This window comes from Dendropsophus ebraccatus, chromosome 6 (genome assembly GCF_027789765.1).
Source record: "Dendropsophus ebraccatus isolate aDenEbr1 chromosome 6, aDenEbr1.pat, whole genome shotgun sequence".
Classification (NCBI taxonomy): Eukaryota; Metazoa; Chordata; class Amphibia; order Anura; family Hylidae; genus Dendropsophus; species Dendropsophus ebraccatus.
In genome coordinates, this window is record NC_091459.1 from 115,668,716 (window position 1) to 115,688,093 (window position 19,378).

Here is a 19,378-nt window from a genome sequence, read left to right on the forward strand (position 1 = left end):
TGGGCAGTACATGAAAGAACAATATCCACCAGGGTTGCAGCTTTCTGAGGATGGATATGCATAGGGCTGCTCGGTGAGAGACTGTGTAAATAATGCATCCGTTCTGCCATTGAATGGCACTAAAAGAGTGTGCGCTATTTTAAAGATGGTGTAATGGATGCATTGCTGGAATTACTTATTGCCTTCTGTCCCCCCATAGGAATTTCCCGTCGATTTCAATGGATGGTGGAATGCAAAACAGAAGTGTAACACGCTTATAAAATGTGTGTGCCTTATACATAAGTGGCACGCTCAGTTGTAAGGTTTTATCATCTTCACATGGCTTCCTAGTATTATGGGTCTCTGTCAGGGGCCATAGTATTAAAGAGGGGTACTGTAAATAGGCCTTTGTGGAATGAGAACATATGCAATGTTTGATGTGGGACACCTAGCATGTGTTGTAGATCGGTTACTATAAGGGTCTGTTTACACACACAGATTATCTGACAGATATCAACCAGATTTTTGCAGCCAAAACCAGAAATGGATTTGAAAAAAGAGAAATCTCAGTCTTTCCTTTATGACCTGTACCCTGTTTATAGTCCATTCCTGGCTTTGGCTGCAAAAAATATGTCAGATAATCTGTGTGTGTAAACGGACCCTAAGTATATGTTGTAATGGTGCGTTTACACAAAAAGATTTATCTGACAGATTTTGGATGCCAAAGCCAGGAATGGAATTGAAAAGAGGAGTAATCCCAGTCTTTCCTTTATGACCTGTTCCCTGTTTATAGTGTGTTCCTGGTTTTGGCTTCAAAGATCTGTCAGATAAATCTCTCTGTGTAAACGCACCATAAGAAAACCTGATATGTGCTGTATATATAGTGCTGACCAGACGTACAAGTACAGCATCGTAATGGCACAGGCGCTGATGCCATTCTAACCCTGATCCCATAGATGCTATGACCAAAATCTAACTTGTCTCACAAAAAACAAGCCCTCATAATGCTATGTTGAAGGATAAATCAATTGTTATGGCTCCATGAAAGAAAAGGAAAGACAGTCCTTAAAGGGGTAATCCAGGCTTCTAAAAACATAGCATCCTCCTTCCAGAAACCGTACCTTTCCTGTCCTCAGTTTGAGTGTGGCTTTTGCAGCTCAGTTCCATTGATGTGAATAGAGATGAATTGTAATGCAAAACACAACCTAAGGACGGTGGTGCGGTTTTTGCAAGAAAGTAGCTATGCTAATCCCAGATAAACCCATTAAGGGGATCATTTGGAGCCTGTATAGTAGAGTTCTCCTGTGCAGACGTGTAGTCACTGTCAGCGCCGCATTGCTCGCCCTGGCTCTGTCCGGAAGGTACAGGAGAGGCCTACGAGGCTTGTCAGGGGGGCAGCGCTGCTGACGTTAGATTAGCCTCTGACATTCCTTGTGAGCACAAGTGACATTGATGTGGCATGAAGGTTTCCTCCAGCCCTGCGCTGTCGAGACTCAGGAAAGCAATGGAAATGGGAAGCCTAATTTACTTCCAGATGAACAAAGGCAGTGATAAGAGCAGTACGCTAAGAGAAAAGCCACCATCAAAGGAGGCACGTATGTCCGCAGACCGTTATTTTTAGACTACAGGAAAAAAAGGCCTAAAAAAAAATTTGTTCTAGAAAAAAGTATGCTGATGGGTTAATCGTTGCTTGATTTATATTTAGAATGTAAAAAGCAATAACATACAAATTACCAGTACGGTAGTTATACTGTAGTCTTCAATCCCTATATATTGGTATAGTATAAGAGTATCCAGAATCCAGAAATATGCTGCATGCTTACTGCAAGTTTGCGCTGGAAACAACCATGGAGGAATGACTTCCGTTTGGTGGAAGTGAAAATCCTACATAAAATACGCAGGTGTTGTATTGTGGATTACTGTATACAAATAATGCCCCCAAAATTACTTTCTCTCGTTGCACTAAATTAAAAACCACCATATTGTTTTGATTACCTGCAGCAAAATCTGCTACTCTTCTTTTTAAAATTATTGACCAGCCCCTTACAGCCTACATTACCTTCTGCCTGTCCTATACACATATACATGAGGTCCGAATACAGCATGCTGCCTTGTGCTGAACAGTGCCACAAACAGAGGAGCAGACATGAAATTGAATACAGCAGGTGCAATTTTCTGCAACAGCAGGAAACTGGCAGGTGTGGTATGGAGGGCAGTAGGTGGGATGGGAGGGCTGTGATGCATTCTTGGAATTGTAGTACTGAGACGCAGCTGAACTAGAATGACGTGAAAGGACACAGTAGAGGAGAGGATTTCAGACAAATAAAACTAATGGATTTTGGTGGTTTCAAAACTGGGGCAGACAAGTAAGCAAGGTTGTATTTGTCTGCTGCATTTTTTCACCTGATGTCAGACATCAGTACATTTGCTTTAAGTTTCGCAGTGCTTTTTTTTGAACCGTGGCCTGGTTCCCGCGCACGTCGCCGGTTTGTTACCGAACAGAGGTGAAACCCTGGAGGAGGGCTGGCCCGTCCCCAGTGGGAGAAAACCCCCACCCCTCTATGATGCAGCTCCATTGATTGTCAAGGACTTTTCTAACAAGTAGGAATTGTCCGAAGTGAAGAACCCCTATAAAGGAGTTATCCAGTGCTCCAAAATTAAACATAACTAACATGTTATACTTACCTCCATGCTCCTCTGGTGTCCCCCGCTGTCTGTAGTCGCCCTTCCAAGACAAGCTTATCTTGGGGGTGACAGGCTGCTCAGACTTGACAGCACCATGGCCGGTGATTGGCTGAGCGGGGCGTCCTGCCGAAAACCCCCGAAGCAAGCGGAGCAGGGAGGAGGTGATGTATGCTCCGGCCACTGGGGGGTTAACTTACATGCTCGTAGCGGGATGTCGATGCCGCTGCGAGTATGTATTATATATATAGTATATATAGGGATGAACTGACACTGGATCCGCAGCGGATTCGGTGTCTGAAGGCACCCTAAATATCTAGATTGCTTTAAAAATGGTAACCTCATTCACTGAGATCATGTACAACAGACTCGGTTCTGCCCGTTTTATGTACCTTTCAAAGCCATCTTTTCATGAGTTGCGTTGCTATGCTTTAAATATATATTTTATAGCACGTTGCGGATAGAAGTACGGATATCTTGCGCTACCATGGAAACGTCTATGTATGGAAACTTTGTCCATATCCCAAAAGTGCCAGAAAACCTGCTATGAGGTCTGTCTGGGCAGACGCTATCACATGGCTAAGTGTCTGTTCTGCAGCTAGTCTATTATTATGTTATTATCCTGGCAGATAGAAGGTTGTATACAGTAAACGGACTGCGGCTGACGTGACGAATATGGCTCCTGACACGTCTACCGTTATTTGCCTCTATAATACAAATAAGCAAAATTTTTGGATAAATCCACACGTTGGCGATTTTTTGTGGATTTGTGCAAGTAAAATCTGAGTGGGTAAACGTCCATTGAGTTTATTAGTTGTCCGGGATCAGAATCTGTTGCTCCTCAGTCCGCCCGCTCCTGTCTAATCCCACATTTACAAGCTTTTTGTTATAGCCCAGTTGCCATATTTTCCACCGTTTGTGTAATCTACCTAAACCGTTAATCTTTTTGTTTATTTCTCCGGGAATGTCCGTCCTGTTCCAGATATCATCCACAACATAAAGTCCCCATCGTACACTCTATGTATTTATAGTATGGCGGCTGCACACGCAATCTACACTGGTAGGAATAAGTTACGGGATGTTTTCTTTTCCCACGTTCCTTCATGTGAATTACTCAGAGTGGCCCGTTCCTTCCTCTCGCTGTTCCTGAAAACTGTCATGGAGATGGGCTGAGGCGGCTGGGGTTGTGATGTAATGATGTTAACACTTCTTTTTTCGGTGTGTGTGTGTGTGTGTGGGGGGGGGGGTCCCAAGTCTTTAATTTGTGGTATGAGGGGGATCTTATTATCAGATGTGTGTTCAATACATGTCGGATGACTATGGGATTTCGGTGACTGCATTAGATGGATGTGTCACTTATCCCCTATCCTATGGATAGGGAATAACTCTTTAAGTGCTGGATATATAGAATATTTCTTAAGACCTTTTACACACTGAACATGAACGGTGTCCAGCAGACCCCATTGACTTTATTAGAATCCATTGGGTCCTAACAGAATGTTCCCTAGGAAATAGTCCATAAAGTGCCAAATGGTTCAGTAGGTGGTCTTTAGGTACTCAGTCTTTGAGTTCTTGTTTCACAGCATCCAAAATGGTACTACCAGGAATGGTGCACAGCTGGTTCTTGTGAGGATGCCTTGGTCAGTAAGGGTACGTGCACACTACGTAATTTCTCCTTCTGTTCAATAGACTCAATGATATTTGTAAGCACAAAAACTGAGGTGTCAATTCCTTGGGTGGATGGTGGAACTAGCTGCCAAATATCATTGCGTGTATAGAACGGGCAGAACTTTAAGAGAAGGCCTCCCGGTGGAATCCCCTTGAAATCTCCGTGGAAAATCTATAGTGTGCACATAATTTTACACATATTTGTGGGTGTGCATGACCAACCTTGGAAGAAGAGGTCCCTCAATGGCCAAGACAAGTTGTTGATTAACTTAATGCCATATAGTCTTGGTTTACACAAGTCAGGCTTGAGTCCCTCTCATCACAAAACTGTTGTATCCCCATAGAACCGGTATTCTAATTGGCCTATGTAGGTAGGGAGGCCTGCTTACAGAGTTTACACCCGAGCTATTTTAGGGCATTTTTTTCTAGGCTGTATATACAACAAATAATTTTTTCTACCAATTATCCAACAAAGGACTAAAAAGGATCATAAAAGGGATGATAAAAGTGTAGCTCTCCATGAACGATCCTGCGACCATGCCTGTGGTCTTTGAGCTGTGTGAAAGGACCCTAAATGAGTGGCGGCCTAGTAGATTGGTGCTGGTTTCAAGCATCGGCCTATCGCCCTGTGAAAAAGGCCTGAAGATAGGTAACCAGATTCAGTAACAGCAAGCCCCGGTAATTGCATTGTGGGAAGTGAAATATTTAACACGGTGTAGTCATCTGATACAGGACAACTAACTAATGGTGTGTTTACACAGAGATTTATCTGACAGATTTTTGAAGACAAAGCCAGGAACAGACTATCGACAGGGAACAGGTTATAGAGTAAAGACTGGGATATCACCTATTTTCAAATCCATTCCTGGCTTTGGCTTCAAAAACTCCTTGTGTAAACACATCATTAGGCCATGTTCACACGGTGTTACTAAAGATCATCCTGGACGGTACTGCAGTACCGGCCGGATGATCTTAATTTCTGTTGTATTGGGTTGCGGGAGCATCCGCGTACTCCATTGTGTGAACTGACATGTCTGTGCGACCGCTTTTCAATGGACAGCGGCCACACAAAACTAACATAACTAGTCAGTTTTTCGTGCGGCCGGTTGGAATACCGGCTGGAGCGTATACTACGTGTATACTCTCCGGCTGGGATTTCATTTATTTATATACAACGTATCTTTTGCATAAATCACGGCCGGTGTTGCAAATAACAACAACGGCCTTGATTTATGCAAAAGATTTGTTGTGTGAACATGGCCTAACTCTGCTTTGTAGAATTACAGCCAAACTGTTAGCTGATGTTTACTTGGTGTGTTATTCACTTCTTAGTCAGAATACGTGTGAAGCTGTGTGTAATATGCGGCCTTTTCTTCTTAATGGGAATATGTCTCTGTAGCTTACGCTGAACTTTTAGTTGGGGTGTCAGCAGTAGGGCCCTATAACACCAACAGATTATCTGACAGATTTTATAAAGCCAAAGCCAGGAATGGATTTGAAAAGAGGCAAAATTTCAGTCTCTCATTTATGACCTGTTCTCTGTTTATAGTCTGTTCCTAGCTTTGGCTCAAAAAAATCTGTCAGCTGATCTGTTGTATGTCTGATGTAATAGGGCCCATGGGCTAAAACGTCCCAAAAGACGTAAGGGTATCCTCAGAAGGCATCATGAACTGTGCTTTTCGGGGGGGTATACTTTTCTGTTCTGAAATAGCATTTCTGACATGCACAGTGCTGACTGACCTATCCATCTGGTTATCATTAGCGTCATTGAAATGAATGGCACTAGAGATGAGCGAACCGGGTTCGGGTTCGAGTCGATCCGAACCCGAACGTTCAGTATTTGATTAGCTGGGGCTTCTGAACTTGGATAAAGCTCTAAGGTTGTCTGGCAAACATGGATACAGCCAATGACTATATCCATGTTTTCCACATAGCCTTAGGGCCCTATTCCACCGGACGATTATCGTTAGCATAATCGTTAACGATCTCAAACGACCGCTATTGCGAAAGACCTGAAAACGTTCACTCATTTCCATGGAACGATAATCGTTACTTATGATCGTAATTGCGATCGTTTCTTCTTCCGTATTTCTTCGCTATTGCGTTCGTATCTATTGCGAACGACCGAACGATGTCTTATTCAATGCGAACGATTTGCGAACGTTTTGCGAACGAGCAACGATAAAAATAGGTCCAGGTCTTATAAAGCGATCAACGATTTCTCGTTCGGTCGTTAATCGTTACTGCATTTCAACCGAACGATTATCGTTTAGATTCGAACGATTTAACGATAATCTGAACGATAATCGTCCGGTGGAATAGGGCCCTTAGGGCTTAATCCAACTTCAGCAGCCACCGCTAATCAAATGCCGAAAGTTCTCTAAATGGCACGTGAACATTCTCTAAACAGAACTTGAGTTCGCATACTGTAAAAAATTATATTAAAAAAATGATTTTTGTAATGAGAAGAGCAGCTTTTTTTAATAACCTATTTTAAGGCTGCTTTTTTTTTTTTTTTTTTTTTTTTTTTATTATACATATATACAGTACAACCCAAATATACTAATAAACAGTACAGAGATCTTTCTAGTGATCTTTTTACACCTAGAAATTTAACCATGACAAGAGGGGTATCCTCTACCACTATAGGAAAGAACCAGCACAGATACGGATTCTTTACAGTAAGAGCAGTGAGACTATAGAACTCTCTGCCACATGATGTTGACATAGCTAATTCAATAATCAAGTTCAGGATTCTTGAAAATATAATATTTCTATTATGGGGTTCTTCAAAACCACAGCTCTTTATGCCTCAGACCACGGACAATTAGTAACCTATGTGGTAACTATTCATCTGCGGGAAAAGTTCCACTTTAAGAGACCCTCTTAACTTCTGCAGTTTCCCTTTATTCTGCGGAAGCCTCTCTTCTCTGGAATACTTGGTATTGTGCCTGGCGTGCTTAACCTCAAGAGCTCATATCCCTTATAACACCGGCTGCATGATGTCATCCTACTCCGCATGATGTAATTTTTATTTTATTACGGTGTTTGCAGCCAAGAGTCTTGTAATAAATCTCTTGGCTGGCCCGGCCTGAGCCCATCTGCGTGCTGGAGAGACGGCTGGTGAGTCATTGCCGCTGCTGATCGGCTGCAAGGTGGCTGAGCCTGGAGATTTCCTATAATAATATGTTTGCTCTATTACTCCGAGACCCTACAATTAATGATTTGCTCCTGAAGGCAGATCCCACGGTATCGTCACTTTGAACCATGACCCGTATTCATTGAAAGTTTGGCGGTATTTTTAGCATTGTTGTGTTACATAATCCTATTAATAGGGTGTATCCTGGACACTGGGACATATGGAAGTGTTCTCTCTATAGTGATCTGAGGAGAACGGCACTTTGTGTCCTACTGAATGTTACGTAACATTAGTGTATCACAGCAAACATAAAAATGGGGTTTCCTCCTAGGATTTAGGACTTCGAAATCAGATTTTGCGCTGGTTTCACATGCTGAGTGGCATTTTTACAGTGGGCTAGATTATCGTTGTCTGTAAAAGGGATAAAGGGGTTTCTAATTTGGTATTATTAAAGGGGTTATCCAACGCTACAAAAACATGGCCACTTTTGCCCCACTCTTGTCTCCGGTTCAGGTGTGGTTTCCAATTAAGCTTCATTTACGTCAATGGAACTGAGTTTTAAAACCTACACCCAAACTGGAGACAAGAGTGGTGCAAAAGTGGCCATGTTTTTGTAGCGCTGGATAATCCCTTTAACCTATCCTACCATTTTGTTGTGGTTGTATCTACCATTTTGTTGTGTTCTGCTACTCCAGGCTGCAATACCAGGTACAGCCACTGAAAAATGTATGGAGCTGTGCTTCATTATCAAGGAAGGTCAGCTAGCTCACTAGTGTGGCTGCTGGGAGTAGGACCCTCATTGATCTGTTATTGGTGACCCATACACCTTTTTATTATATTTTTTCCATTCTAATATACGCATGAATGCTCTGCTTAGCCGAGGGTTCATGTGTTCTTAGCCTTAGAACATTTAGCACCCCTAATCCCCCTACACACAAACAACAGTTAGCTAGTCCTAGCCCCACAACAGTTGGCTAGTCCCGCCAATGTATCTTTAGTAAAATAGGTCATCAATGGACATCCCTTGTAATTCATATAACGTAATTATAGCGGTATACCATAGTTCTGTGTGTTTTTAGTCTGCATTCACACAGATGCTCGGTAGCTGCACTGTGTGCGATCCAGTGAGTCACCCAGAATAATGGATTGGTGGTGTATCTGCTTGGGAAAAGCTCTGTGCACTGCCCCAGTTACATAAAATACAATCCATCAGAGAGGATGGTCACGCACATCACTCATACACTAATCCCTCCTGCTTGTTCAGTGCAGACTTTGCAATTCCCTCTGCATGGTGCTGGAATAAATCACACAAGTTAATCTATAGGTGATGAAATATGGGATTCGCTCCGCCTTGGAACACTCCGCTTTATGGTGGAGTTTCTGTAAGTTTCCGTCACGTGACCCAGCAAGTTGGCTTACTGTTTGTTATACTGAATAGGGATTAGATGATGGGGGGAGTAGTTGGTGGTCGGACACATTTGTTCTCAAATTAAATGTGTTATTAGAATGATGATTCTAATAGTTCATATGTGATTTTGGTTTCCCAGCTGTTGCAAAACTACAACCCCCAGAATGCCTTGCTGTCCAGGCATGCTGGGAGTTGTAGTTTTGCAAGTGTTGGTAAGCCACAGTTTGACGACCACCAGCCTAGAAGGTGGCAGCAGCACACCCTCGTGCTCTTGTGGAGATATTTATTGATCATAGAGGGACATGGAAGCTATGGGGGAGATTTATCAGACATGGTGTAAAGTGAAACTGGCGCAGTTGCCCCTAGCAACCAATCAGATTCCACTTTTCATTCCTTACAGATTCTTTAGAAAATGAAAAGTGGAATCTGATTGGTTGCTAGGGGCAACTGAGCCAGTTTCACTTAACACCATGTCTGATAAATCTCCCCCTATATGTATACTTACACTTCCTGTCAACATATATTTCTCCAGGTTTTTCCATACTCATGTATGCTCTGTTCAGCCAAGCATGCATATGTATTTATTAGGAAGAGAGGACTAAGCCGCTGCCAGACTCCTCCACTGGTGGTTTATCATCCTTGAGACCAAAAGGATCAGGCATTGACATTAGAGATGAGCGAACCGGGTTCGAGTCCACCCGAACTTTCGGCATTTGATTAGCGGTGGCTGCTGAAGTTGGCTAAAGCCCTAAGGATATGTAGGAAACATGGATATAGTCATTGGCTGTATCCATGTTTTCCAGACAACCTTAGAGCTTTATTCAAGTTCAGCAGCCCCAGCTAATCAAATGTCGAACGATCGGGTTCGGATGGACTCGAACCCGGACCCGGTTCGCTCATTGACATTATATGTCCCATCTGTGTTTTTTTTTTTAGAAGACCCCAGACTATTCTTCCCCAGCAATTTTCACAAAAACCATTGTGCTTGGCCCATATGTATGGGCACCTTTAGGATACGAGAAGCCACGACTATCAGGCAAAAGTTTAAAAACAGGAGACCCACCCAACCTTTATTATATATGTTGCATTGAACTCTAGAATATAGTCTGCGGCCACCTTATCATGCACGTGTAAGCCTGTGTTCACACTTGTGTCATGGTTTTCCAACACTTGTCATCTTAAAGGGGTTGTCCGTGCTTAGAAAAACATGGCCACTTTCAGAAACAGCACCACTGCTGTTCTCAGTTTGGTATTGCAACTCAAAGTGAATGGAGCTGAATTGTAATACCACTCACAGCCTGCGGACAGGGGTGGTATTGTTTTTACAAGAAAATAGCTGTGGTTTTTCTAATCCTGGATAACCACTTAAGAGGTTTTTCTATGAAGGACTATCAGCAGGATGGGGGAGGGGTAATTCCTGAGGCCTTCACCGATAATAGGGTCTCATGTCTCCCTGGTTATAGGGCGCCTACTGCCGCTCTATTTAACCTCTTCTGATTTTCAGCCTCTAGAAATTTGACAGTCCGAAACTAGGCACAGCAGAGAATATGGACTCTAGCAGTTGTGATGTCACTATGACATCACAAAATAAAACTGTGATATCATTTTTTAATTACATGTTTTTCTATAATGGTTCATAATAATCTGGTACAAACTAGATCTAGGTCTCACTGATAAGGGTTATTATGGCATGTGGATTGTTTCCCTAGTGGACTGTGCAAGTTCTTGGCCCTCCATTGTGAAATATTAAAGAAAAGGTTCTTTGTAAAATTGCCCGTCTTATTCCCACGCCGCCCTTTGTAATAAATACTGTGTGATTGGAGTAATTACGGACAAATTACTTATCATCATGGTAAATTTATACACGTTCGTGGGTGGTGTGGCTTTATCATCACTTGTGACCTCCCCCTCCCTCCCCCCATAGAAGTTAGTCTGGGTTCACACTAAGTTTTTGCGATCCGTTTTTTTTTTTTTTTCATCCGTTTTTTGCAAAAAAACGTATTGAAAAAACGGATGCATATGTGTGCATCCGTTTTGATCCGTTCTCCCATTGAATTCCATTATTAAAAAAATGGATTCGTTTTTTTTTTATGGACACAAAAACGTATTCGACCTCATATTTGTGTCCGTTAAAAAAGAAAAACTATCTGTTTTGAGCAGTTTTTCTTCAATAATGGAATTCAATGGAAAAACGGATCAAAATGGATGCACACACATGCATCCGTTTTTTCTATCCGTTTTTTTTGCAAAAGACATGAAAAAAACGGATCGCTAAAATGTAGTGTGCACCAAGCCTTACCTGAATGCAATGCAAAAACTGCAGTGAAGACTGAAACACAACCAGAATAACAGCTAATGAGGATTTATAGCAATCTGATTTCAGCTGTTGTGAAACTACAACTCCCAGCATGCCTGGACAGCTGCTGGCTGTCCGGCCATGCTGGGAGTTGTAGATTTGCAACAGCTGAAGTGCCACAGGTTGGAGAACACTGCTATTGCATTCATCAACTAGAAAGGGTTATACCTATATAAATGTAAAAGCCTCAATTAGCTTTATTATAGAAAAATAAAATTCTTAATTTTATTGCACGCCCCTCCAACTCTTTGTTCTGTTTTTCTCATATCCTGTTCTTTCTTTAGATGCCGAGACCTGGCGCGTAGAATAATTTCATGTTACTTACCTATGGCTGATAGTGATGGGGGAGATAAAGCTGTCCGGCTCGGGGGCCTCTATTCTTATCATTTGTCCATTTGTTAAAGCGAGACGTCGGCGTTGTTGCTGGGGTTGTGTGTTTATTTTAGAGAATTTTTACGTTATTTAAAGAGAAATTACACGTTAACACAGCAAACTTGTTAGATCAGACGCCTAAAGTGTTAGTTTTTTTTTTTCCGCAACTCGACTGTAGGTGATGACTGCTGAGAATTGACGTCATCGTGTATGTACATAGATATGCCGTGTGTATAGGTTCTATAGTCTGAGGGGGTTTTAAAGGGGTTATCCAGGTTTAGAAATAACATGGCTACTTTTTTTTTTTTTTTGCAAAAAAGCGCCATTATTATTGGTATTATAATTAATCACCATTCACTTCAATGAAAATAATACTACACAGACTGAGGACAGGAGTGGCGCTGTTTCTTGAAGAAAGCAGCCTTGTTTTTCTAAGCCAGGAAAACCCCTTTATGGTGCGTTCACACCTACAGGATCTGCAGCTGATTTTCTGCAGCAGATTTCATTTAAATAATTGAACACAGCATCAAATCTGCTGCAGATCCTGTAGGTGTGAACGCACCCTAAGGGTACAAACACACACACCGTATACGCAGCAGATCTGCAGCAGATTTGATGCTGTGTTCAGTTATTTAGATCTAATCTGCTGCGTGTCGCAGCAGTAAATACGCTGCATATACGGTGTGTGTGTTTGTACCCTTAAGATGGGAATATCCCTTTTAAAATCTTATGCACATTGCTGCTGTGGATTCTCGATCTGCCAATACAGATCAATGGCATATAGTATGTGCTACATATGAATCTAGCCCCAGGAATAGGTTATTTATGGCCTATATATGAGCATCGGCAATTCCAACAATAGAGGAGCCTATATGTTGTATGTAGATCTCCAGTTGAACGTTAACATCATCGGCAAACATTACTAGCCTGCACGGGCGGGCTCGGAAGAATAAACTATGGGTTGATCCAAGGGGCGCACTGAAGGCGTGGCATGGTATGATCCTAACAATCCCGTTGTTATGTTATCATAGGCATTTGCTTGGCAATTGTTCATGAATGGAGGAATTCCCCGGTAAAGTATATAAAAATCTGTATCCTAGAATGATCGTCATCTCTTGGTTAGAACCGAAAGTACATGTAAAGGGCGTCCTTCAGTACGGACGACTTGTTCTGTCCTGTATTACATAAATAAAGAGTGTTTCCCACTCTGGAGGACCTGCACTGTCCTGTATCACTTAGCCAAAGAGAGTCTTCCACGTTGAAGGACCTGCCTTGTCCTGCATTACCTAACCAAAAAGAGTCTCCCACTCTGGAGGACCAGCCTTGTCCTGATTTACATAAAGAGAGTCTCCTGCTCTGGAGGACCAGCCTTGTCCTGATTTACATAAAGAGAGTCTACCGCTCTGGAGGACCTGCCTTTTTCTGCATTACCTAACCAAGGAGAGTCTCCCACTCTGGAGGACCGGCCTTGTCCTGCATTACCTAACCAAGGAGAGTCTCCCACTCTGGAGGACCGGCCTTGTCCTGATTTACATAAAGAGAGTCTCCTGCTCTGGAGGACCTGCCCTGTTCTGCATTACCTAACCAAAAAAAGTCTCCCACTCTGGAGGACCTGCTTTGTCCTGCATTACCTAACCAAGGAGAGTCTCCCATGTTGGAGGACCGCCCTTGTCCTGATTTACATAAAGAGAGTCTACCGCTCTGGAGGACCTGCCTTTTTCTGCATTACCTAACCAAGGAGAGTCTCCCGCTCTGGAGGACCTGCCTTGTCCTGCAGTACATGAACAAAAAAAGTCTCCTGCTTTAGAGGACCTGTCATGTCCTAAAAGTGAATGGACTGTGTATTTGTGCTTTAGAGAAACTTAACACTTTCCATCTGGCTTCGCCACACATTAGATCATCATTGTGGGCTCCAGTGTGGGGGACTATTTGTAGTTGTCTTAAAGGGATTATCCAGCGCTACAAAAACATGGCCGCTTTCTTCCAGAGACAGCACCACTCTTGTCTTCAGGTGTGGTTTTCAATTAATGTCCATTCACTTCAATGGAACTGAGTTACAAAACTCTACCCAAATTGGAGACTAGTATTGCTGTCTCTAGAGGAAAGTGGCCATGTTTTTGTAGCGCTCGATAACTCCTTTAATATCAAGGGACCCTTCTAATATGTAGGTATTGTGTAATGCACAAAACCCCTGAAAAATTTTAATTTGGGGCAGAACTGCTCTAACCCCATGTGGCCTCCATAAAATAGGGCATAACAAGCTGATTGGTTGGGGTCCAATCCAGAGAATGGGGACTATCTATGGGACTGCTGGACTATAGAGCAGCCCTGACCATTACATTATATCAGGGACCTTCTAGTAGTGCCACCCCCCTATGTGATAGATAAGTGAAGTTTTCTCCCTACAAACAGTGTGCCCGGGTGCTGTGGTCTGTACCTGCTCAGCTGCCCACTTCTCCGGACCACAGTGACATTCTGCGCTGTTTTCTGACATTCCTGGGGGTTGCGCTTGGAGTTTTGAGTTCCTGCAGTTAACGTCTTCTCTTTCCTCACACACCCACTGTAATCGCTCTGGGAAGGAAAAACTGGTCTTTTCACTAAGAATGAGAGTGCCATTATCTGCTCTCTAGGTAACAATACCTATGCAGCTATGATAATAAGGACGGAGCTGTATAGAATAGTTATGGGTCATGGGTATAAAGAGTTTGTCATTCAGCCGTGTGCTTCTCCCTGATAGATATTTGCCTGAAAACTCAGACACTGATTGATTAAAATTTTTGACATTTCTGTTATGGTTTATACTATAGTTCTAAAGAAAGAAGGAAAGAATTCGTAAAATACAAGGTTATTATCTTAAAGGAATTCCAAGCATTTTCAAGTGTTTTTAAGTTCTCAGGGACCTGTTCTTGTCAGCTCTTCTTCCTCTTCGTGCCTTTGGTCTATGGGAGTTTTACAGCAGGAGGTTTACAACCTTCATTTCTTTTGTTTGATGTAATACTTTTGCATAGTTTTTGGTATTGCTTCCTGGTATTCAAGACAAGAAGGATCTGAGAAATAAATTGTGAAAAATGTATTTTGTTCTGGTTCATATTTCCGTCTATAGGGGGCGTTATTGTAGTGGTTGGTTTTAGTATATCAATAAAATTGTCAGTCTACTATATTTTGAGTCGCTCAAACAAATTGTGAGTGAATGTGTTTTCTGCCCCCCTCTATACGCCTACATGTCTTTTCCATGAAAATAGTGGGGTAAGCCATTGCCAGACTCCTTGGTTTTTCTCACCTAAGAACAAGAGGATCAGGCAGTGGAAATCCTTCATGCTGATCCTTCTGTCCTCCAACCTTATCTGTTGGAGGAACCCTTACTTTGCCTCTCTGTGGAGATGGGTGGTATAGGATATTGCAGTTAAACTTTTATGGGATTGAGCTACAGTACAAGTTATAACCTATGGATGTGTGGTGCTTTTCTGACGAAAACTGCCATTTTTATTTTTTTATTCTATTAGATTTTTCTTTCTTTTTTTGTATTTTTTTTTTTGTTTAAGGGGTTATCCAGCGCTACAAAAACATGGCCACTTTCTTCCAGAGACAGCCCCACTCTGGTCTCCAGCTTGGGCGGGGTTTTGCTGCTCAGTTCCATTGAAGTGAATGGAGCTTAATTGCAAACCGCAGCTGAACTGGAGACAAGAGTTGTGTTGTCTCTGAAAGAAAGTGGCCATGTTTTTCTAGCACTGGATAACCCCTTTAACACCGCCTTAGGTTTCTATTTCTGTAATGACGGCTTCTCTGAGCCAGAATCCTAATAGGAGCAGTTGTATCCGCTCTGTGTATCTTCTCTATCGTTCTCTTCCATATTATTAGGAGCTGCCGCTGGATATCTCCTCCTAAGTCAGGTTTATAGCTCCTATGGAGAGAGGGAAGTAAATATCTGCCACTTCGGTTTTAGCTGCTGTCCATTGTAATCCTGTGCCAGGCAGAGCGGCAGTCATTGTGACTGGAAGCTGACATTCCCAGTGATGCCACCTGTGTAATGTCCCCTGCAGAATACATAGAATATTTGTCAGTATAAATCCTTGACGATTTTCTGAAGTGTGCATGTGTGATTGTGTGTATAATAAAAAAAAAATATATATATATATATTATATATACAGTGGTGCATTGGATTACAAGCATAATTCGTTCCGGGACCATGCTTGTAATCCAAATCCGCTCTTAAACCAAAGCAAATTTTCCCATAAGAAATCATAGAAATGCAGACAATTGGTTCCACACCCCAAAAATAATGATTTATTATTCTAAATAACATGCAAAACAAATGAAACAAACATTCAGAAACAGCAGAATATGTGATATTATAAGTTACTGTACAGTAATGGAAACACAAGGGCTGACAGACTGCAGGGAGCATAAAGGAATGAGCAGGACATATGTGGGCACATAGATACAGCACTCTGTCCAGGGAGAGAGGGGTTACAGCTATGGAGAGATTACCTCCACAGTCCTGTCCCCTGATGTAAGCCCCAACCTTAAGTGGATCTGCTATGATTTGGAAGGTGAGGGAGACTTCCTAGGTCAGAGTACAGTGCTGTAGACCACACTATGTAGACCATGCCCCCCCCCCCACTCACGCTCCCACCCAGTACAGGGGGCTCTTAAACCAAAGCAATGCTCTTAAACCAAGTCACAATTTTGAAAAAATGTGAGCTCTTAAACCAAAACGCTCTTAAACCAAGTTACTCTTAAACCAAGGTACCACTGTATATAGTTTTGTGTAGTTTGCAGCTTTTCCTTAAAGTCAGAAAATAAAGGAGGACGTATTACAGGACAGCATGGACTATTTTAGATTTAGCCATCGTAGTCCTCTCTTACCTGGCACTGATGTTAGGCGGTCTGTCTGCACTGTTAGGCCCGAGCCAGACGTGTCCCCAGAGCTGTGCCTCCAGTGACCTCCATCCTCGCTCCATTCTCACAAGTGACAGGCTGCACCCAGCATGTTGTGACTCAGGACTTCACACTAATATTTTTGAAACTAGTACTAGGAAATATTGTTTTCTATCCATAAACATGATTTTCCATTTATTAAGGGTACAAGGCATTGCTGTCAACACTGGACTTTTTATGGACAGACTGTGACTGTGTTCTGCTGACAGGTTCAATACATAGATTTATTTAAGAATCATGAAATTACACTACCAGTGACGGCACCATGATTGAGACGGCAAAATGTGTGAAATTTATCCAGGGCTTAGTGGCACAAATAGTTGTTTGGCTGATTTTTCAGAGTGGACGACAGCTGAGGGGGGAGGAGGGAAAAATGCCTGATAACAAGAGAAGGAAGCATTTTTGTCTGATAAGATAGTTTCCTATATTCGCTTGTAATGTTGATCTATGCAGAGTTTGTTGAAACCAACATTTAAAGGGATATTCCTATACAGAATAGGGGATGACAAACTGATTGGTGGTGGTCTGACTACTAAGACTCCCATTTATCTTGCTCCTCAGGTGATCTGTCACTTTTACATGGGTTAATCTTGCAACACTCCTAGTCGATAATCTTCTCTTTGCTGCAAGAATTGACATGTCAATTCTTTCAGCAGAGAGTGGAGGCGCCCTATGTTGTACATTGAGCCACAGAGACAGGTGGACTGCGGATTCTGCTTGGAATTTCTGCCCCTTTTCCTCAGTGTGTATGCATCCTAAAGGGCAAATAAGCTGCAGCCACAGGTGTCCCATATTTGACACCTCCTTTTTAGTATAAGTGGGCTCACTGAAGCCATTGGTTGGTGGGTGTCAGACTTCCAGGACCCCCATCATGAGTGTATGTTTTTGCCCCCCCCCCCCCCCAATTAAATGGAGTTGAACATGCATGTTAGGCCACTGCTTCCATCACTAGAGGGGCATGTGAACCCCTTTTTCATTGATCATGGTGGTACCAGCAATCTGACCTCTGCAAACCAATGGCTTCAGTGTGCTAAAGTTGGTATAAAAAGTCTGAAGATTTCTAAGGGTGCGCCAAGTTTATTACAAGCTAGTGGGGCTTACTTTGTCTAAGTGTTAGACAGCATTGATGAATGGGGCCAGTGTGTATATAACACTGCAGGATACATTGGTGCTACGTAAGCGATGGGAAACGACTGCCCTTAATGTATGGCTGTGTAACTCCATTAACCCTCCCTGTAATATTCACAGCAATTCAGCATGAAATAAATACTCAGCTCCTTAAGTGGCTTCCGACCACAGACTTAATTGAAAGTGTCGTATTGATCGTGTGTCTGCACTTAGCACAGTCTCCCGGTCTATCACTATTCTGCTGACCTAAGCATTTCTCGCCGGCTGATGCATTACTGAGTAACAGGCGCTCCTTCTTACATATCGACTTTCGTGTTTTCTCACAGGCCCTGGATGTCGACCGCACAATTCTCTACAAGATGAAGAAGTCCGTAAAAGCCATTAACACATCTGGGCTGGGTATGTATGACGCTTCTGCCTGACTTCATGTTGTCTTCACAGATTTAATGTTGAACGCATTGATGGATTATTTTTATATCTTTTATAAGCTCCGGGTTTTAGGCTTTTCACACTTTTGTTGTCAGCATGTCCTAGGGGTGTCGCTGCTACTTGTTGTTTGTTAAATCCATAAACTGCATCTCATATCACCCCTTTAATGTGTATTCCATGTGCGGTGTATTAGGCTGGATTGTAAAAGTGCTAAAATGCAAGAAAATCTGCTTTTAAAGGGGTGTGCAGGGATTAAAAAGTGTATATATGGCTGGGGTGGGTTAAAATTAAAAAAAAACTATACTCACCTCTCCTAGTTCCCATCATCTGCTGTACGGTTGCTCCTGTTGCTCATTCCTCACTGCTACTTCCTGATCCAAAGGCAAAACACCACTGCAGCCAGTGAATGGCTAAGCCTGGAGGTTCCTATTGGCAGGTTAGACAAATATAACCTGCTGATAGCCCCCTATAGCGCCGGGGACGCTAAGGAGGGAGTTATGCGTGTTACCTTCCTCCTTGGCGCCAGTTTCATAATGTCAGTCAGGGTAAACTCTGCTCTGGAGCACCTTTAGGAGCACTGTGGCGGCATCTGGCCCGCCCCCTCCATTGATTATCATTAGAAGGGACAGGCCGGGTGAAGTGGCAGTGCTTTTAAGGTTGCTCTGGAGCTGAGTGTACCCTGACTATCGGCACAGAGGAGGAAGGTAAGACGCATACCTTCCTCCTCAGCGTCCCCCGCGCTATTGGGGGCTATCAGCAGGTTAGATTCGTCTAACCTGCTAATAGTTCCTCTTTAAGAAAACACATTGTTAGGAAGAAGGAAATAGTAGAGAGGACTGGGCATCAAGAGGATCAGCACTCCAGTTGCAGGGGAACCGAGAGATGTGAGTAAAGGCTAATTGTTGTTTTTTTTTTTTTTTCTTTTTTACCCACTCCTAGCAATATACATAGGGGGAGATTTATCAAACATGGTGTAAAGTGAAACTGGCTCAGTGGCCCCTAGCAACCAATCGGATTCCACCTTTCATTTTCCAAAGAGTCTGTGAGGAATGAAAAGTGAAATCTGATTGGTTGCTAGGGGCAACTGAGCCAGTTTCACTTTACACCATGTTTGATAAATCTCCCCCATAGTTTTTACATTTCCTGACAACCTTATGCATTTAAAAATGTGTTCAGTATTAAAAAGAAGTTCATTTTTTTTGCATTTACCATACTTGCCTCCTTCTCCTGAGATGCTGCTCTTTTCCTTCCCTTGTTTACAGCTTGTTGTCTTGGTTA

The 19,378-nt window shown here is 42.6% G+C and overlaps 1 protein-coding gene across 2 annotated transcripts in view; it reads left to right on the forward strand.

The window, feature by feature from the left end:
* Window positions 1–19,378, forward strand: part of ASAP2 (ArfGAP with SH3 domain, ankyrin repeat and PH domain 2) — a 120,739-nt gene that overhangs the window by 13,097 nt on the left and 88,264 nt on the right. For both annotated transcript variants that reach the window (XM_069975706.1, XM_069975708.1), the window contains exon 2: window positions 17,998–18,070. In XM_069975706.1, coding sequence (XP_069831807.1) covers window positions 17,998–18,070 — 73 coding nt within the window. The remainder of the gene's footprint in view (window positions 1–17,997; window positions 18,071–19,378) is intronic.